Raw genomic sequence first — 14,803 nt, forward strand, 5'->3', positions numbered from 1 at the left:
TAAAGCAGGCCAGTCTAAGAAAAGTGTGTAGGTCGGTAACAGGAGAAATAGGGGCGGCTGGGGACCGTTTATGGACACCCGGCCGCCCCCATGCGGCTGGGGACCGTGTGTGGACATCCGGCCACGGGGCGGCTGGGGACCGAGCGTGGACACCCGGCAGCCGGGCGGCTGGGGACTGAGTATGGATACCTCGCTGCTGAAGCAGCCATGTGGTAGTGGCCAGCTTCGGCCTCCTCAAAACTAAAAGGCCCCATTTCATGTGCAAGCTAGCAGTATGGTATTGCAGCCTGGGTGTGGGTGGGTGGTTGGCTGCATATTTGCGCTTGCATTGCAAGGAATGGGGGAGGTACAATTGAACACTGCCCTGGGACAAGGACTTGCACGGGGATAGTTGCAAGTCTGCATCTTCTGATGCGGCAAGGATCACTTCTGATGGGCACACTTTTAGGCAGTGACCTGGGAGTCAGAGATGCTTCCAGGGGTCTTCCCCATGTTGTCCCCATGTCTTTTCAGCACTGTATGCATGTGTCACACAGCACATGGCTAGATAAGGTTGTAAAATGTTAAAATGACATTTCCCGGTGAATGCATTTGTCACAGTTGAAAGCAATACAAAAGTGCAAAAACGCATAAAAAATGCTACTTGTGAACATAGCCCAAGGTGTGGAGGAGTATTTTTGTTTTTGGTTATTTATTTTACCTTATACACAAGTCTTTACTCTGGAAAAGAAATTCCTTCACATATTTCACAGGAAAAAGTTTCACTTTCATTTTTGAACGTTTTATTATGAGCCTGTAAAAGTGACTTAATACCTCTGAACACGTTGTTGACTACAGTGACCTGGGGGTCAGAAATGCTTCCTGGGGCGATCCCCATGCTGTCCCCATGTCATTTGAGCACTGTCACTATCGTTTGGGCACTTTTTAGGCTTTCTCCCATAGACTAACATTGGGCTCGTTGCTCTGGTCGAGCACCCGAGTATCACGGCGAGCTCGGGCCGAGCTTCGAGCACCCGAGCATTTTAGTGCTCGCTCAACACTAATTAGGACATAATAATAGTAATAATAATAATATTTTTTATTTACATACCACCACCATATTTCACAGCACTATACAATTCAGAAGGGACTTGTACAGTCAACATCAGACATTCAACAATTCAAATAAGAGGAACGAGGGTCCTGCTCACAAGAGCTTACAATTATTCGGATTCAGAAACGAGGATGTCTCCTTTCCAAATACTCAGTATATTATTACAGCATACATAACTATGGAATAACAGGCATTATGGGGAGATGCATTATATGTTGTAATTAAGATAATGTCTTCTATAACAATATAGAAAACAAAGGATTGAAATGGACGGAACAAAAGTATTTATCCTTCCTGTCATCTTCTGGTGTCTCTCACGAAGGATTTTAATTCTTATAGTTTGTAGCCACTGAAAAGAAAAGAACATAAATAATTAGAAACAATGAATTATTACAGGACAAGAAGTTTTTTTTTGTGGCTTTCTTTGGGTAGAATCCAATTTTTTATCTAATCCCCCTTTTCCTGGTCCTATTCTTTAGTGATTATAGTTTTGTTGGCCACTTATCATCTCTGGTGGATTTGTAGACATCTATGGAGGGTCTAATGTTATAGTGTTTTTTTTTTGTCCACTAGAAGAACTAATTCAGAGAAGAACCCTCCATCTATACAGAATTCTGGTGTAAATTGCTTTGAAAAGTCACTAAATTTTTGCACAACTTGGCGTTGGGCTTAAATTTTGCGACTCTTGATGTTTTCACACCAGTTTCCCCCAGCTTTTACAAAATGGGTTGGGGCAGGAGAGGGGTGCCACAGGGGGCATGATGTCTAGTGTATTTTTTGGATTGTGAGGAGGGTTTGTCTTATAATGCGAAGGTACGGTATTTTACCTGGGGGGGTGGCAGCGGTAGATCGGGGTCACAGATACAGGAGATTGGTGGTGGCTACGGCAGGGGTGGGGCAATGCTGCAGCCCCGTCCTCTCAAAAGGACGGGGACGCAAGGCAAGGTATGGGAGAGGGAGAGTCCGCTCACCACCGACTTCTTCTGAGGACGGGGACCGCAGCATTGCCCCACTCCTGCAACCACCCCAGTCCTTCTGAATTAGCAACCCTTCTGAGAGTACGGGGCCTGCAGTCCACAGCATCCCCCCACTTCTGCTGGAGTCACCACCAACCCCAGTGACCCAGGCTCCTGTGACCCCTGCTCCACCGCAACCGCCCCCCAGGTAAAACAGATTATAAGGCGCATCATTTTATTTAAAAAAAACCCTTTTTTTTTCTATTTTCCACCCAAAAGTTTGGGGTGCGTCTTATAATCTGGTATATTTTATAATCCGCAACATACGGTAATTCATGACAAGCTGTGGCGTTCTTTACACCAAAAATCTTACTCCAGTCTGGCACTGAACCTAGATTTCTGGCATGGTGCATGGATGGAGGCAAACACCACACATTAGATTAGATCCTCAGTCATTAAGAGGTGTGTGACTTTAAATGAATCAGAAGTGTCTGACTTCAACACGCCCCTCATCAAGACCGGTGAGAAAGTCATCAGTCTTGATAAATCGGGGCCAAATTGATTAAAACAGGTAGCAAAGATAAGGTAGTGGATGGCTATAGACAGAAAAATGGACAACCGCCAGGTATTTCGGAACGCTTTTAGAATTTTGTGAATGGAGCAGTTGCACAAGCTGAATCATTAGTCACTGACTACTGGTTTGTGCCCATGGACAATAGATTGTGATTGGATTGAGCCAACAATGATCAAATTTCTATGAAAAGCAAAACTGACCATAGACAATATATTATTTATTATTAGTTGATCCCACTTCATTTCTATGGCACCTGGCAAAGTCCCTTAATATTGGCAAGTTGATCACCTCAAGGATCGACAATATGAATTTTTACCTCTATGCTAGAGGTGTTCGGCCATCCTCTAGTGAAATGACCTGAACTTTTAGTGAAACAGAAGATGCTAGATAGATGCTAAGGCCACGGTCCCACTATCAGTATTTGATCAGCATTTTTTCTCAGGAGTGGGAGCCAAAACAGGAGTGGGTGATAAATGCAGAATTGGTGACTTGTTTCTATTATACCTTTTCTCTGATTGTTCCTCACCTGGTTTTGGCTCCCACTCCTGAGAAAAATTACTGACCGAATACTGACCAATACTCATGTTTGGCCGTAGACAAACATGGAAATTAATGAGGGAAACAGGGCCGTGTATTTTCCATTGGATGAATATTTTTGGCCCTCTTAGGATGAATGTTAAACACTTACCAGTGACATAAGAGGCTGTAAATTTACTGTTTAGGGAACCAGCTCTGCTCACAAACTCTACAAGCATGTTACGCTTAGATGAAACCAGAGGTAAGATTGGCCCAAACCCAACGATCCTCTCCAGCAGGACAGGTGATGATTTAGTGTAACCATCATAGACTGTCACATAGTCAGTAGAAGCGATGTTAAGATAGCTAAACTGCAATAAAATCTGGAACAAAAACAAAGAGTGCTATTAGTTTGGATCAATTAAAAAAAAAAATCCAAAAATATCTAATTTTTATATTCAATGATTTTTTTTCTGTATTCATGGATTTTACCTTCATGTATGGGACCTGAATAAGCCAGAGGCAGTTTCCACCACCTTGGTTTGCCGAAGAGCTGTCTCCGGATAGAGATCCTGAAGCCGTCACCAGCTTTACCCTACAAAGGTCTTTTGGTGGTGATATAAATGGAGAAAGTTAGTGAGAAGAATAAAGTTAACATCAAATAACAGAGATAAGAACAATTAGGATCTCAGAGAAGACATCAGGCAAAGAAAACTTACTGCAGCCATAGTTGGCATTAATTTTCATCACGTCCAGGCTACTCATTCCTGATCTCTGTCCTATAGGCACATAAGCATCAGGCTTCGGGACTATAGTAGACAATGAGTCCCTTAGGGAAAAGGCAAACCTATAGAGAGAATGGATGAATATTAGTGATGAGCGAGTATGTTCGGTTAACTCTTTCGGCGAGAATGCTCGGGCGAGCACCGAGTAGTTACAGCTGCTCGGTGATATGTTTGAATCACTCCCGTGTGCATGATTTGCGACTGTTTGACAGCTTTAATACATGTGAGGAATGCTTAAGAAACAAGCATTCCTCACATGTATTAAAGCTGTCAAACAGTCGCAAATCATGCAAAAGGGAGTGATTCAAACATATCACCGAGCAGCTGTAACTACTCGGTGCTCGCCCGAGCATTCTCGCCGAAAGAGTTAACAAAACATACTCACTCATCACTAATGAAGATGTATTTGCCTCAGTTATGGTATTGCAGACTTTTACAAGATGTCAAAAAGATGTGTTTAATGACTGATTTAAAGTCGACCTAATAAATATATTCATTAGTGGTCATTTTTATTTTCACTATGTAAAATTTTGTCTCATTAGAGTAAATTCCTTTGAGTTTGCAGCTTAATTTCACTATGGAAAACTGTGGCCAATTAGATAGTCCTATAAATACATATCCGTGTCATACAAGATTGACAAAAATATACAAGAATTATTTATTGTTGGCACCAGCAAAATTATCTTGAGATCTATGGTCAGTTTAAAGGGGTTGACTATATATTAAGTGAAAGAGTTAGCCAGGGTGAAGAACCATGAGAAAACATGGCTTAGCCATGCTTGGCATTGTCGATGTCACCCATTAGAATGAGACCTACAGTATGTAATTCTATTGGTTATCAGTAGTTTGACTTTTACAATCATGCTACCATAGAAATAACTCTTTTGTGAGACATCGCAGAGCTCAGACGCAGTGGGGAAATGATGGGAGGGGGGCGTCAGCTGATGCTCCCTCTCCCATCACTGTTTTCAACTGTTGAAAGTACAATGTAGGGGTCCTCGATGCAGGTGCTGGCATCGGGCCCCCTCGACTCACTGGCCCCATAGTGTGCCAGTGTCTCCGACGACGAGAGGGTCCCTCCGTTTGTCCAGGGCCCAGGCACTTGTCCTAGTGTGCTGGGTGGTGACGCCGTCCCTGATTGAGGTCCGTGCCCAGACTGCAAAACATAGACGTCTGAATTCGACCTCAGGCTTCTCTCAGCTATTTGTATATTGTATATTCAGGGGTCAGCTGAAAATCATGGTCTGTATTGAGACCGAGGTATACGGATAACTTAATTCAGTCTTAAGGTCTATGTAAACAAACATAATTTTTGGTCCATGAATTGTCAAATGTTATACTATGTGCTGTGAAAGAAATCACAGCATACTGTAGACTGGTCCGATTTATAGACCAGACTGGTGCATTGGTCGCAATATGGCTTCTGTGATTTCTTCTCACAGGTTGTGTCTTGCGACCATCTCTCAGAACTGAATGTGGCTCTCAAAGGTTAAGGAGTCAGGACCTTTAGGTCTTAGGGAATAACTGTATTAATACAATGAAAACTTGACTTTCAGAAGTCCGACATTGCAAAATGTGTGAAGTTTTTCTTTTGCCCAAAACATTTGTGACAATGTAATAGGAAATAGCAGTAAATGGAATAAGGTACAACATATATCTGGACTTACCTGTGGTAATGCATCACTGATGTATAATCATAGGGAAGGTTGAAGGTGTTTCCTTCAGCCATGTCGAAATTACCATAGTTACCTGGAAGATATGGAAATGATAATATTACATATTAATACAACCTAATGTAAGGATTTAGCAGCTTCTCTTCAGAGACAATGAGTGGAGATTATGTATGAGGATCATGCAACCAATATCAACAGAGGATTGACCACCACCATTTGTAAAACTTCTCACCTCGATCTATGTTCTGCCACAAGATGTCAACATAGTCATCCCTGTCCTGTCTGGTATGCTCATGGAAGAAGCCAATATTGTGCATCGCTTCATGTTGTATCACACCATACACCATACAGCTTGGACTGGCCAGGCTTACTGTCTGCTTGCCAGAAATTTTCCCAATGTAAGACCAGCAGCTACGATAAGAATAGGATGATGTTATATATTTTTCATATTAGAATCCTGGTAAAATGGACAACTATCGCTGAAGATTTTACACATCCTATTATCCTTTACTAATATAAAATCCCCAAAAATTATAGGAAAAGCTTGAGTAGATTTTAAAAAAAATTGTTGCAAAGGAAAAGCGGGACATTTGAAAATAAATCTTATTTAAAGTTTAAAAAATAAGATGTAAAAATCCAAATTTTTTACAATGAATTTAAATAATTTTGAGTTTTGGGACAGATGCAAAGTACAAGATTTTTTGGTGAATTGCACTTAAAAAAATATATAAATAATGTATGACTTCATACAAAAAAGAAACACGATCTCACAGCAATGTCAATGAAGTGTCAGGTATTTAAAAAATCGTTCTTAGTACATTTTTCCCCTTTTGTAAATTTGACAATTACTGTTTAACAGCAAACAGTTATGGCATCAGTTATAGAGAACCCCTTTAACGTGGTTTTCCCACCAACAAAAGTTGATTTTAATCAATAGATCTTGGAATAATAATAATTTCCACAATTGAATGTGATTAAATAAAATGTTCCTGTGCTGAGATAATCTTATAAATGTGCCCCTGCTGTGTACTGTGTAATGTCTGTGTCTGACCGTGCAGGAACATGGTCTGAGCAAAAGAGTATACAGACAGGACAGGATCAGAGATGATTCTTTATTGAAGTAAAACATTGTTTATAAACAGGCAGTGAAATGTTTTACCTAACAAAGAATCAGCTGTGATCCCCTGCTGTAATGTCTGTATACTCTTTTCCTTCCTCCCCTGCCCAGGAGATGTGGTATGATCAGACCATGTTCCTGTACAGTCAGACACAGCCATTACACAGTACACAGCAGGGGCACATTTATAAGATTATCTCAGCACAGGAACATTTTATTTAAACACATCCTATTGTGGAAGTTATTATTATTTCCAGATCTATTGACTAAAGTAAACTTTTGTTCATGGGAAAACCCCTTTAAAGGGGTTGTCCACTACTTTTACATTGGATAGGGCATCAATGTATGATTGGCCAGGATCCTGCACACGGCACCCCAGCCGATCAGCTATTATCGGTGCCGGAGGCGGCCGCCGGCCGGAAGTGCTCAACTGCGGGGCTCCGCCGTCAAGTGGTAGTGGCCGCCGCGGTGTACTGCACATCCGCCTCCTATTTAATTGAATGGAAGGCAGATGTGCAGTACACCGCGGCGGCCACTACCACTTGACGGCGGACCCCCGCAGTTGAGCACTTCCCGCCGCCGGCACCGATAACAGCTGATCGGTGGGTGTGCCACATGCGGGACCCCAGCCGATCATACATTGATGCCCTATCCATAGGATAGGACATCAATGAGAAAGTAGTGGACAACTTCTTTAAGTGAATATTAGCACTTACCCAGATCCAGGTTCTATACTGAGATAGTCCGGTTCTGAGTTTCGGTCCACAAATTGAACACAGGTCATCACTTCAAACTCCTTCAATGCTTCATTAATCAAAGATACTTCTGATGCCGCTGAAGATGAGAAGAGTTCAGAGTAAGTTTCAGAATCAATAAAATCAGGAAAAGTCATGTACAGAGCCTTCAGAATGACATGCAGGGTCACTACAGTTCGGTTCCCTTGGCACTCCGTGTGCTCCCATATGGGTGCCCTGCATTATAGAGATTTTATCAATGCGTTTTGAAGTGCACTCACTTTAGGGGAAACACAAGTCACAACCACACTTGTGGTTCTCCTTATGAATAAGTGAGTGCACTTTGAAGCGCGTTGCTAAAACTGCATTACCAGTTCAACTATCTTAATTTTTTTCTGGACATCTATATTTATTAACAAGTTTCGAAGCACACTCACTTCATCAGGAGAACCACAAGTGTGGTTGTGAATTATAGTGCTCCTGATGAAGAAGTGAGTACATTTTGAAATGCTTTGAAAATAAAACTGCATTACCTGTTTTATTATCTCAAGTTTTTTCTGGATATCTATATTTATTGACACGCCAGCAGCGCAGCATATCTGTTTTTCCATATTCATTAATTTTTCTGAATTTTTCATACAGAATGGCTCATATATATCTATAGGATCAATTGCAAGGTTTCTTGAAGGGAATTTGTCAGCAGATTTTACAATATAAATTGCAAACGTTATTAAACAGATGTCTTATACCTGATGAGACTAGTGTACCTGCTTTAAAAAACTATGTCAGAATGGCAAAAAAATTCTAATATTAAAATGAGCATTATTTGAGTCCGGCAATAGAGAGAGCTCAAGAGTCCAAGAGTATTCAGTCGGTCTCTGCCCACCCAGTCAGACTGACAGATGCAGCTTGTAATGAGAACTGGGAGATCTCAGCAGAAGCAGGGAGGAGGGTCACTGAGGACCAGTCAATCAGGCTAGGTGGGTTGTGATTTAGCAGCATGGAGGAGGGACAGTGAAGAGATATCAGACCTCTAATATGGGCATAGAGGTTATAGAAATGTAAATCTATACATACCTGTATGTCCCATATTAGCGGTCTGCTTGCAGAGAAATTAAGTTTTATAAAATCGGTTTTCAGGGGATTTTTCCTATCTGCTTAGGAAGCCCAGAAATCCCTGTCTATCAGCTTATTTTGCATTTTCCTCCCCTCTCCTGCACGTCACAGGGACCTGTGACGTGCACTCTTCTCATTGACGTCCCACGCAGTCACTGTGCAGGGAAAAGTGGGGCCGGGAGGAAAAAAAAGCGCTCCTGATGGTAACGGTGCTTTGCGCATGCGGGGGATGTCAATTAGAAGAGTGCACATCACAGGGCCCTGTGACGTGCAGGTGAGGGGAGGAAAATGCAAAATAAACTGATAGACAGGGATTTCTGAGCTTCCTAAGTAGATAGGCGGGGATTTCTTGGCATCCCCCGGGTGCCAAGCAGATGAAAACCGATTTTATCAAACTACATTTCTCTGCAAGCAGACCGCTAATATGGGCCATACAGGTATGTATAGATTTACATTTCTATAACCTGCATGCCCATATTGGAGGTCTGATATCTCCCAGGGGGTGACAGACTCCCTTTAGAGTCCTGATACTGCTGTGTGCATGCCACGGGCAAGTAAAATAGTACTGGAAAGAAATTGAAATGTATCATAATAGTAAAAGTGCTAATACCTCTAATAATAGTTATAATACAAAATAAAGAGGAGTATAAAGGGCTGGGAGATCCAAATAGTGTTCTGTGGTCAGGAGACATGGCCATGCCATGTAGATTTAGTGGATTAGGAAGGATCCCCTTAGTGTATTGTGCTAGTATAGGCACAACACAAATGTACCACATTTAGAGGGATGTATGAATACCACATCAATAAATCATACAGTAATAGAAACAGACATTACCCATGGGAACCAAAAAAATCCTAAAAATTGTAGGAAAGTACCCCAAAAGAAACAATCTCGAAAGATACAATGCATTTTTTCACTTTAGATCCTCTTTATCAAGTATTAAAAAACGTATCTCTGGACAAGCAGACACTAGGGGCTCTTTATCAAGTATACAGTATATAGACATGTATCTGGACAAGGGGGCACTAGAACCTCTTTATCAAGTATATATAGACATGTCTCTGGACAAGGAGGCTCTAGAACCTTTTTATCAAGTATTTATAGATATGTCTCTGGACAAGGAGACATTAGGGGCTCTTTATCACGTATTTATAGATATGTCTCTGGACAATGAGGCTCTAGAACCTCTTTATCAAGTATGTATAGACATGTCTCTGGACAAGGAGGCTCTAGAACCTCTTTATCAAGTACGTATAGACATGTCTCTGGACAATGAGGCTCTAGAACCTCTTTATCAAGTATTTATAGATATGTCTCTGGACAATGAGGCTCTAGAACCTCTTTATCAAGTATGTATAGACATGTCTCTGGACAATGAGGCTCTAGAACCTCTTTATCAAGTATGTATAGACATGTCTCTGGACAATGAGGCTCTAGAACCTCTTTATCAAGTATATGTAGACATATCTCTGGACAAAGAGGCTCTAGAACCTCTTTATCAAGTATATATAGATATGTTTCTGTACAAGGAGGCACTATGGCCTCTTTATCAAGTATATATAGACATGTTTCTGGACAAAGAGGCACTAGGGGCTCGTTATCAAGTATATATATAGACATGTCTGTATATGCCTCATAAAGCAGCCCTAAAGCCTCGAAATATGTTGGATCTTTTGAGATCATATTATCTTGCCAATAGAAGACATTTTATTTATATCATTGTTTGATGAATTTCCTGCACATTTTGGGATATATTTTTGCACCCCATGGGTGATATCAGTTTCCGGTACTGTATGATTTACTCATCTGGTACCGATTGCTGCTGAGATTTATTGCATACCCTGTGTATATACCATAAATGTCTGAGATAGGACAAACCTATCTAACATGCACTATTTACCCGGTCATAGCACTGTATATGCAGATGTGACTGTGCCTGGAACTACAACTAAATCCCCTTCACATAGATAGGAATTGCATTTAACTGCAGTACCAGCTATAGCCACAACTGTGCATATGGCGCTGTGTCTGGGTACACAATAAAGTGGACACTAAACTGCTGTGGCTTTGTTACTTGACTATCCTAAGGATAGTCCATCAATAATAAAGTGATGGAAAATACTATTGATGTTGCTAGATTTGTTACTCGAGACAATGAGAAAACAAATAGGAGGCACTTACAGTACTGAGAAGATATGGTATATGGTACTGGGACGATTCCATTGGCGTTCTTCAGCCACTTGCATGCGCTACATTTTCTAGCATTACGGTTGATGGTAAAGGCTACATCACTTTCTTTCAGCAAAATGCGAACATCTAAGATGGAAAAATGGATATTATTTCTGATGTTTTCGCAATAGATCTTGATATAAAAAAACTACAGTTTTGTGTATACAGCCCATATACAAACCAATGTGTCTCTATGACCAGCAACCTGATGGCTTGATACAATCAAGATAATGACAGAGATAACCCTGGTGAACCTATCTAGGCTTGCACAAGAATGATCTTCCTACAGATCCTTCATCCATTAAGTCGCCATGGCTCAAGCTCGAGCAAAAGGCCTTCCATTCTCTTCCATTTGTCTCCTGCTCCACCTGCCAAATATATCTCTATGTAGATGTAGCACAAAACCTAAGCCTTCCCATAGACATTGCACCAAAAATAGACTACTCCTACATAGAAGGAAGACCCCAACTCTGGATCACCCTTAGTGAATTAGACTGGAGAGATATCATTAAGGATGATTTCACTCTGGAGGACCTGGTCCGTATATTCGAATTACTACCATGCAATACTATATTTCACCTACAATGGATGTAGGGAAAATTGATGATCAACCACAGCTCCTCACAATCATTGAGGTTTCAGAAGAGAGGGTTCATTATTAGAAGCCTATTCAATATTGTGCAATCTACTTTTAATGATGTTCTCTATAAATCCACCAAGGACTAGTTACATATTTCAGGATCTTGTGAGTTACACTTTGAGCCTCCATGGAAAACACAAGAAAAAAAGTCAACTTTTTGAAAACTTTACCTCTGTTTGCAGCCTGGATGACTTCAAATACAGTGCGGTCTTGGCCAGAAATACTATCATCTGTAGAGATAAAATACATGAGGACAAAGCACCATCACTATGAACACAGGATAATGTAATGAGTCCATATAGACTTGTGGGATCATTATATTTGATAAGGTGAATGATATTTCTTGATGAATATAGAAATGAGTTGGTCACATATCGAGGAGCAGATCTGGTCATATAAGCACAAGTTATCAGGAATTTTTCCAAGGCTCCTATCTTTTAAGGAGTCTCCTTCTAATAGATTGCCAACCTGATTTTAAAACTAAAGCCATTACTGACCTAAACCACATTGGAGTAGACCATTAACCATGTGATTACCCTTTGTATGAAGAGAAATTATGACCTGGCATCCTATGTTGCTTGTTACTTAGGGTCCTACTTTCTATAGCACTGGTCCTTCAGATCAATATGTGTCAACTAAAGGTCTAGACAATTATCTTATCTTAAAGTGGTTGTCTCAGAAAGAATTTATCAGGGAAGGGCATCACATACATATACTGGAGGTAAAATGCAAATTCATATCTGTGGGAGATATTATTATATACTCACATTAATATTCTGAAAATATGGAGAACTTACCCTGAATACGAGGTTCATACACCTGTGAGAAGAAGCAAAAAAGTGACCATTAAGTCTAAGAAGAAAGGTGAAGACTTTTCAGAAAATGAAAACCCAAGCATTACAATGTGGTATATACAAGCATTTCATAAGGTCTAGGACCCCAAAGTCATAGGGAAAACGGGCAAGTGGATTATGACTTACCGGTCTTGGCAGAACCTGGCCAGACAAACATAGCAAGAAAGCCAACTTCATCCCCTCCATGGTCTTGTACTTTGTATTTAGTGACTGCTCAAACACCTGTAAAAGATGCAGCATAGATGCTGTATATAAACCCCCCAAGAGGATGAGAACAGCCAATCCTCACACAGAGCCTGACCCTTCACCATGGGTGGTGGTGATGGTCCTCAGACCCCTCCCTTACATGCTGATTGCTCTAATTATATATTCAAGCATCGAAGAGGCAGACCTTGGTGCCTGAGGGGGTCATCCTTGCACGTAAGATGATAGCATTACTAGAAGTGGCCCCTAGGGGCTATGTTCTTGCTATATATTTTGTATCAGGGTCAGGTTACTCATGTTATATTGGAGTTGGGTTTACACATAAAAATCATTGCTTATTTTTTGGCATGATTATCTTAATTGATGGCAAAACTGGCAAACACTTGGTAAAAAAAAGGGGGGCTAAAAACACAACAGTAATGCTTGAACCCAGTCTACATGGACTACTGCACTGACCAGAGGCAGAATTCGATTGCCGATCTGTAAACTTTAACCAATCAATGCTGACTAAAGTGAGCTATGCAGCTAAAGTGATCGCTAAGTACGCATTGGCTGCCATAGTTTTTGGCAGCACGAGTTATGTTTACCCTGGACGATGCAACGCCGAGAACGCAAAACATCATTTCACAAGATGAATGCACATCTTGTTCGTTCATCGTGTGATCGGCAACCTGTTTACATGGCAAGATGATCTTGCAATTGTATAATCATTTAGTCATTCACGATTGTCTTGCAGTGTAAATGCAACGTTAAGGCATTAATTCAGACAGGTGACTTCCATTAGAAGGAACAATGACAATTAGGTTTTATGTTAGAGAATGTGACAAATCCAGTCCCCGCAGAGGTGCCAGGGGCAGAGTGAATATTCCACGTACACCAGCCATGGACACTGCAGAGATTGTACTGACCGGTAATAATGTGAAGGTTTTACCTGCTGTTCCATTGTGTCCAGATTCACTGGTTACAGTTTCCAAGTGTGATCTGCAGATAATGAGCCCATTAGTGTAAGTTGATGAGGAAAGTGGGATCTTTACTGAAATGACACCTTTAAGACTCACATTTCAGAATTCTTCCAATTTATCAATATTGAGATGTAAACAGGGAAAATCAATTGCTATGTGCATAACTGTCCGAACTAATAAAATATCATGATATTTCTCCCATATGGTGACCGATGAAAAAAACAAAACCTACAGTGGGGAAAATAAGTATTTGATACACTGCTAATAATGCAAGCTTTCACACTTGGTCTGTAATTTTTATTGTGGTTAACTTCACCTGTGAGAGACAGAATCTAAAAAGAAAAAACAGAAAATCACATTGAATGATTTTTACATAATTAAATTACATTTTTTTTGCATGAAATATGTATTTGATCATCTACCAGCCAGCAAGAATTCTGGCTCTCACAGACCTGTTAGTTTTTCTTTAAGAAGCCCTCCTACTCTGCACTCATTACCTGTATTTATTGCACCTGTTTGAACTTATTACATGTATAAAGGACACCTGTTCACATACTCGATCAATCACACTCCAACCTCTCCCCCATAGCCAAGCCAAAGAGCTGTCTAAGGACACCAGGGACAAAATTGTAGACCTGCACAAGACTGGGTTGGATGGTGGGGAAAACATCATATTTTTGTGGTTCTTTTCTGCAAAGACGACAGGGTGACTGCACCGTATTGAAGAGAGGATGGATGGGGTCACATATCGCGAGATTTTGGCCAACAACTTCCTTCCCTCAGTAAGAGCATTGAAGATTGGTCATGGCCGGGTCCTCCAGCATGACAATGACCCGAAACACACAGCCAGGGCAACTAAGGAGTGACTCCGTAAGAAGCATTTCAAGGTCCTGGAGTGGCCTAGTCAGTCTCCAGACCTGAATCCAATAGAAAATCTTTGGAGGGAGCTGAAACTCAATATTGCCCAGTGACAACCCCCAAACCTGAAAGATCTGGAGAAGATCTGTATGGAGGAGTGGGCCACAATCCCTGATGCAGTGAGAGCAAACATAGTCAAGAACTACAGGAAACGTCTGACCTCTGTAAGTGCAAAGAAAGGTTTCTGTACCAAATATTAACTTCTGTTTTTCTATTGTATCAAATACTTATTTCATGCAATAAAATGCTAATTAATTATGTAAAAATCCTGCAATGTGATTTTCTGGATTTGTTTTTGAGATTCTGTCTCTGACAGTTGAAGTGTACCTACGATAAAAAAGACAGACCTCTCCAAACAATAACTTATTTTCCCCACTGTATGTGGCAGAATTGCTATTTTTGGTCACTTTGCTTCCCCAAAAACATGGAAT

The 14,803-nt window shown here is 40.9% G+C and overlaps 1 protein-coding gene across 1 annotated transcript in view; it reads right to left on the bottom strand.

The window, feature by feature from the left end:
* Positions 1 to 1,419: 1,419 nt before the first annotated feature.
* LOC141258448 (astacin-like metalloendopeptidase) overlaps positions 1,420 to 14,803 on the bottom strand; it is a 36,641-nt gene continuing 23,257 nt past the window's right edge. The window contains exons 4-15 of the mRNA XM_073673447.1: positions 13,368 to 13,473; positions 12,415 to 12,510; positions 12,232 to 12,253; positions 11,605 to 11,664; positions 10,747 to 10,881; positions 7,431 to 7,548; positions 5,830 to 6,008; positions 5,592 to 5,673; positions 3,859 to 3,986; positions 3,632 to 3,744; positions 3,312 to 3,522; positions 1,420 to 1,442 (exon numbers count right to left, since the gene is read on the bottom strand). Coding sequence (XP_073529548.1) covers positions 1,420 to 1,442; positions 3,312 to 3,522; positions 3,632 to 3,744; positions 3,859 to 3,986; positions 5,592 to 5,673; positions 5,830 to 6,008; positions 7,431 to 7,548; positions 10,747 to 10,881; positions 11,605 to 11,664; positions 12,232 to 12,253; positions 12,415 to 12,510; positions 13,368 to 13,473 — 1,273 coding nt within the window. The remainder of the gene's footprint in view (positions 1,443 to 3,311; positions 3,523 to 3,631; positions 3,745 to 3,858; positions 3,987 to 5,591; positions 5,674 to 5,829; positions 6,009 to 7,430; positions 7,549 to 10,746; positions 10,882 to 11,604; positions 11,665 to 12,231; positions 12,254 to 12,414; positions 12,511 to 13,367; positions 13,474 to 14,803) is intronic.

Source organism: Phyllobates terribilis, unplaced genomic scaffold, assembly GCF_046119375.1.
Source record: "Phyllobates terribilis strain yellow unplaced genomic scaffold, ASM4611937v1 Scaffold_3__8_contigs__length_932513732, whole genome shotgun sequence".
Taxonomy (NCBI): domain Eukaryota; kingdom Metazoa; phylum Chordata; class Amphibia; order Anura; family Dendrobatidae; genus Phyllobates; species Phyllobates terribilis.